This window comes from Octopus bimaculoides, chromosome 1 (genome assembly GCF_001194135.2).
Source record: "Octopus bimaculoides isolate UCB-OBI-ISO-001 chromosome 1, ASM119413v2, whole genome shotgun sequence".
Lineage (NCBI taxonomy): Eukaryota > Metazoa > Mollusca > Cephalopoda > Octopoda > Octopodidae > Octopus > Octopus bimaculoides.
In genome coordinates this window covers 96199896-96206902 of record NC_068981.1, presented here as the reverse complement: position 1 = coordinate 96206902, position 7007 = coordinate 96199896, and the positions used below count along the sequence as shown (strand labels likewise).

At 36.8% G+C, this 7007-nt stretch overlaps 1 protein-coding gene across 2 annotated transcripts in view; it reads left to right on the top strand.

The window, feature by feature from the left end:
* Positions 1–7007, top strand: part of LOC106876509 (FUN14 domain-containing protein 1) — a 21442-nt gene that overhangs the window by 4785 nt on the left and 9650 nt on the right. For both annotated transcript variants that reach the window (XM_014925086.2, XM_014925085.2), the window contains exon 2: positions 2406–2555. In XM_014925086.2, the coding sequence (XP_014780572.1) occupies positions 2419–2555 (137 nt within the window). In that variant the 5' untranslated portion in view covers positions 2406–2418. The remainder of the gene's footprint in view (positions 1–2405; positions 2556–7007) is intronic.

The following is a 7007-nucleotide window of genomic DNA, read 5'->3' as shown; positions in this document are numbered from 1 at the left end:
ATGTAGCATGGCTGTTCGTACGCATGCGTCATACAGTCTGCCTTTTACTCTGAGTGAGAGTCCCTTTGTCGCCAGCAGGGGTAAGAGCTCTCTAAACTTTGCCCAGGCTATTCTTATTCTAGCAGCTACACTTTCAGTGCACCCACCCCCACTACTAACTTGGTCGCCCAGATAGAGGAAGCTATCGACTACCTCTAGTTTTTCACCCTGGAATGAGATAGAAGTTGTTTCCTGTTTGTTTACTGTCTTTATTGCACCTGAACATCTGCCACAAACAAAAACTAACTTGCTAGTTAACCTGCCTTTGATGTTGCTGCACCTCTTATGTGTCCATAGCTTGCACCGGGTACATATTGTATAATTTTTATTGTTACCTATTTTCTTTGTTTCTATTAATTTTCAGCTTATTCATATGATAATGTATGATACAAATATTTTAAAATTCCATTTGATTAGTCCAGTTAGATTTTACTTCAGTTTTGACAGACATGCAATGAAATCATAAATTCACTGATATATTTGTAGTACCAAATATCATAGATTTGTGAATGCTAATGAATTTAGATTTTTTTGGACATAACTTTTTCATTCTTCTGTGAATAATTTTTACCATTATTTGTCACTACTATACAATGATGTTAAAGGAGGAATTTATTTTAGAACTCAATGAATTTGAGAATGCTTCATAATCACAAGTGAATCATGAAGGAGTTTCTACATGGCTGCTCAACTTGCTAGAAGTAACCAAATTTCCCTTACATTATACTTACACCATCTTAGAAACAGACACATTGGATAATGTGATCTTTGGTTCCCTGCATGTAGAAAAAGGATTGAGTTGTCATAGCTGGACTACCATTGACAATAGGTGTGCTAGGCCAGGGCTTATCTGTAGCTAAACAAGCTTCATTTGATATTTAGATTTAGTATTCCCATTCAGAGATTTGTTGATATCCATATAAGAACTGAAACATTAAAATTTGATTTTAAAAAGTGTTGAAGAACTAGATCAAGGAAGACTCTCTTAAATGCATATAAAAGAATTGAAGATGGGGGAGAAATACATAAGTTTTATTAGCAGAGTATTCCATGGAGTATAAAGTTTTTGTCAATGTAAACTTAGTACTTCTTGATGTGGATTGTTACATATAGAAAAGCTTTGAAAACTTGTGCTTCAATAATTTATCATTAAAAGTTTTCTGACCCATTTAGATGTTGCTGATATGGAAAACTAATATGATGAATAAGCATTTACTTTAACATTCAGATTACTCTATCAAATATAATGTTTATTCATTTACATTGTTACGAAATAATCACGCATTGTTTTAGAGCTTTGAGATTTTGACGATCTGATTGTTTATAGAATGACATTGTAGGTGTGAGAGGCCAGATCTGGCCGTTTTGAACATAAAATAGGTAGAATATCTGGGTCAGATATGACCGGTTTAAATGTTAAAGGGTTAAGAACATCCAGCTGTAGAAACCATGCCAAAACAGACAAATGGAGCCTGGGCAGCTGTTTCAGCTGGCCAATTCCTCTCAAGCCATCATGGAGAATGGACATTGAAAGATGATTGTTTAAATATTGGATTCCTTAGGTAAAAGGCCAATTTTGTAAGAAGGGATATAAAATTTTAGTGACCTTGTGAGTAAGAAAAGATAGATATAACTAAGATTTAACCCTTTTGATATGAACCCACCTGAGACTACCCTTGTTTCTATGATACAAACAACTTGTTTCAAAGTGATCTAAATTGAAATTTCAACCCTTTAGTATTTAAACTGGCTTACATCCAGCCCAAATATTCTTCTTGTTCTATGTTCAAACCAGCCAGATCTGGCCTCACACATCTAGTCTACAACGTCTTTCTGAAAATAAACAAACACATCTTGATAACTATGAGACAATGTATGATTAATTTAAAACACTGTGAACAAATAAGCATTACATTTGATAGAGTAATCTGAATGCTAAAGGGTTAATGTTCCAAACAGCAGATTAATTAATGTAAAAATTGTTTCACTACATTTTTCATTCTTTTCAAATTTAATTGAAACAAAGCAGTGTATAGCACTTCCCAAACTCCTTCCTACCAAAGAACTACTAGACTCTGGGAAATTTTTCCTAAAGGGAATACCAACCATATTGACCTCATTAATCTGAAGGCCTGCAGAGGTCATGAGCAGCAATCTTCCTCTGCCAAGTGAATTTTGAAAACAAATACAGTAAAGAAAATAGAATAATATAACAGTGACTTTACTTACAAAATGCTTTTAATTATTATTCAAATCAAACCATTTTATATTGAAATTAGAAAGTAAAATGTTATGGTATTAATATTTCAGTACGCACCATTAAAACATATTTATTGAATCTTTATCTTAACTTTATATTTTGCTAGCAAATTCTGAAGCATGGCAGATTCTGATGCTCCTGAAATATTGGATATTACTACGTACACAGCAGACAAACGTTGGCTAGAAAATATATTTCGTGATGTTTCTAAATTGTCTGTAGCTAAGCAGACTGTGGTTGGTGGTATATCTGGCTGGTAAGTAAGCCTTATCATAAATAATTTACTTCAATTGAAGTCTGAGAAAATATGAAAACAAAAAAATTTGATTCACTGGCTATATTGTTGAGAGATTTGCATCACAACCACATGATCTGGGTTCATCTGCATAGGTGCACTAATGACTTGTAAGTGAAAATTTATAAACAGAAAAATATGCAGAAGTCTTATATATGTGTGTGTGTGTGTGTGTTCCTTCTGTTTATTTTTTCCATACTGGCATGAATTAACCAGATGCTTTTCCTCCCACTATCCTTTATTGTCTTCAAGTAAGAGATCTCCTATTTTATTTGCCTTTCAAGATGCAATATTACAAAGCTAGTTGACAATTTGTTGACAAGAGAAATGACATTTTCACTGTTTACAAAACAAGCACACACACACACACTCACATATTTTTCTTTCTTAGTAATTAGACTAGTTATGGGGTGAGCAGATAGCAGAAGAAATCTTCAGAGGAAGAACTCTTGTCAGGCAAGTGTTTGGTCCATTAGTTCTTAAGTTCATGACTCCTAGGTGTCTTACTGTTTTTGAAATGCCACTTTTAGTGGGGATTGAACTCAGAACATTTAGGTGATTTTCTTTCCTTGAATTGTGGTGTATATCATTAGGTCATGATATGACCACTGCAAGAACTGATGCTGTGAATCAAACTGGGTTTCTTTCCTATTATGTTTAACAGCTTGTAGTATTCCTTTCCAGCTCTAGCTATCATTTCACTATGCCCACAGCCACATTGACTTCTTCACATCTGTTCTTTTGTGACCTTTGATTCCAAGATGACCTAGTAGTGGGCATATGGAAGCTGCAACAAATCCTCATGTGCCAGCTTACATTGTCTGTACTGTGTAACAGTACCCTCCTTTCATCAATTTATTCTCAAAGTCACCTTCATCTTAAACTGATGTTGTTCATCTACTTGATAATCATAAGGAACTCTCAGCTCAACCAAGATGATTCTGGCATCGGATTTCAATCATAGGATAATATCTGATCTTTGTCCTTTCATATGGATGAAATGTGAATAGTCTTTATGCTAATCTGGGACATCTGCAAATATTTATCATTCCCCTTAAAGTTCAAATAGATTTTGTCTGACCTAAACTTCATTCCTAAACATCTTTTTGGATCCAAACCACTTCTTCCTTTCTGTTACAAATATCAGAATTACATCTGACCCTTGATTGATTGAATTAGCTCTTCTGTTGTGTCTCTATGTGTATTTTCCTTTGGCAAGAGCATTTTATGGCACTAAGAACATACTTCATTGTTAGTGGTTTGTACTTGCATAAAGGACTGCTTGGATCCTTCTTTTTGCCCCATTTCATAAGGTTGGGTCTTTGATGAAAGCAGATCATGTGTGGCTCATATGATGAAGCTCAACCTGAGTGATGCCGTCTTCCACACATTGTTCCATGTAAGCGATTTTTGCAATGACTCATCCTAATTCATCCACTGTCCTTGTTGAGACCATTTTACTGCTTTTGTCCTCTCCTTTCCTTACTTCCTGAATTACCTAGTCTTGACAGTTCCTATCCATAGTCTTTGACCACTGTTGCATTTTGCTTGTACCTAATCCTTGTTTCCCTATCTGGATAAATCCAAAGACATCTTTAAAAGCAAGTTTTCTTTAGCATCTGATGTGACTTCTAGGACCTTCCATTTCCTGCCAGTTTTTAGGGCAGGCTGTACTGATCTGATCACTCTGTCTTTGAAGCACTCTAACATCTGCAGTCTCATTTTCCCTGCTTTGTATTCTTCTACAATTGATTTAAGTGACAATTTCCTGATGAATTTGTTATCTTTGCCTCTGTTGCCTCAATTGACCTTGTGGCAATTTCATACATGAGTGGTGACCACAGTGACATTGGTATAAGCAAATGTTGGAGATGCCACATTTTCTATTTCCCCAGCAATTGGTAACAGTCAATCTTAAGACCTTCATCTGCTGTTTGAGCAGATTCTTTCACTTGTTTAGTGTATTTCAATGACTCGTCTTACCATCTCCCCAGACTTTTCACAGGCTGTTCTGATAATGTGCTGCTTGAGTTGAGAGGGATTGCAATATATGTTCCAGTATCTGATGGCCCACATCTCATTTACCTTCTTCAGATGCCCACCATCTCCATCTATTTTCCCTCAGGTCACTCTTCCACTGACGTCCATCACTCACTCTCTTTCCATATCATCTACAACTATTTACAAGCAAAATTACCTCCCCCTCTGTATATTGCTAGCTGGTACTCCCTCTCCTCTATGTCACTCCTAACTGACATCCATTTTACTCTCTTCACCAGTCCTACAGCAGCTCCTACTTGCTGTCTCCTTATCTGCAAATAGCTAGCTGCCATTTCTCTATGCCACTACCTTACCCAATCTCTAGTTATCATCTACTCTCCTCTACCTTCCATTCAACTCATATTTATCACCCAGTGCCAAATGCTTTGTCCCTCGTTTATCATTGAGTATATCCGTACCCCTAACAATCCTTCACTCTCTATATATATACTCATGCAACTTCTATTCATCCATTCTTCCTGTTCTGCTTCTGGACCTACCATGACACCTCATCACCACCATCTTCAGCTGCACTCAGATTACTCCTACTTACTCTTGTATTGGGTTGGCAACTAAGTTCCCACCGTTTTTTTTAAATTAAAATTTTTTAAAAGGTTTAATAAAAAATAATAATTAATCAATCAATAATGTATTCGCTCTTGTTGTTTACAACGTTCGACAAGATTTTCAATACTGCATTGGTAGAAATCACCTGATTTTGACTCAAAAAATTGATCCAACCAACCTCTCATTTTTGCCTCAGATTGAACAAACTACGACATAGCATTTGAAAGATTTCAAAAGAGGTGGAAATCTGTTGGTGCCAAACCAGGAGAGTACGGCGGGTGTGGCAGCACTTCTCAGCCATGTGTTTAAATGGCTTCCTTGGTCATATTGGCGATATGAGGGCGGCGTTCTCGTGCAGCAGAACTCCATGCTGCCAATTAGGTCTTTTCTCTTGAATAGAGTTCCATGTTGACTATTTGGTTCCATTCAAGCAATTCGTAATGGATAATCCCTTCCCAGTCCCACCATACGCACATCGTTTTATGCAGATGAAGATCTTGTTTCATGCGCGGTGTCACTTGTTTACCGAGGCTAAGCCATTCCTTACGCTGCTTCATATCGATGTACAAACACCATTTTTCATCGCCAGTAACGATGCGGTAAAGAAATCGTTGCTTGTATCCATGAGTTGAGCGATGATGAGCAAGCAAACTAGCGGAGATTGTGGCTCGTTGATTTTTGTTGTCACTTAAAGCATGTGGAACCCATGCTCCATACTTCTGAACCTTTCCCATCGAGTGAAGATGCTTCTCTATAGCAGTGTGGGAGCATTCCATTTTCTCTGCTAGTTCCCTTGTCGTTTGACGAGAATTTTCATGCAAAAGTTGGTTTAATCGCTCTTCATCGAACTCAACTGGACGGCCAGAATGAGGTGCATCTTTGAGATCAAAATTTCCATTTTTGCACTTGGCATACCAATCACGAGTGGTTCTTTCAGCTATAGCACCCTCTCCATACACAGCACAAATGTCGCGAGCAGCTTTTGCGAGATTAGAGCCTTGATTAAAAGCAAAAAGAAGGTGGTGTCGAAAATGTTCGTTTTTCTTAACTTGACATTCCATTTTAATGATCTGAAAATCAACAAAAATTAACTAACAGTAACTAGAAAAAAAAACAAAATGGTTTCCAAAATGATTCAAAAATAGAATTCTTGAAAAAAATAGATTCCAAAATTTAAAAAAACAGCAGGAACTTAGTTGCCAACCCAATATAATGCTAACACCCACGTATTTCTTCTATAGCAAGAAATCTGTTCCAGTCTCTTCCTTCATACTTTAACCTTTCATCACCTTAAAGCAATCTACCAGATACTATTACATTACTGTCAGTTGGCTGCCTTACATCATTGTTTTAGCATCCACTTTTCCATGCTTGTACAAATTGGACAGAGTTTATTCAAGCACTTTTTGTACAGCCTGATGCCTTCTTGATGTTAAGACGCTTCAAAAACAGTGTGATCAGATCAGTACAGCCTACCCTAGGAACTGGCATGGCCTAGAGACCACAACAAATGCTAAAGAAAACTTGTCTCTGAGGCAGTTTTTGCATGGCCTGATGCCTTCCTGTTTCCAAGCTAGATGATGTTTCTTCAAGGCCAAACATGTTTTCACAGAATATTGGAAATGAATGATACTGCTTGTATGACAGTGACATTCATTTATAACTATCATGCAATGTCAAAACAGAGAGACACATAACCCACCCCACCTATGTATATGTGGTGGGCTTTTTGCTGTGCAATGGGACTGAACCACAAACCATGTGACGTGTGTGTGTGTGCATATATATATATCATATATATATATA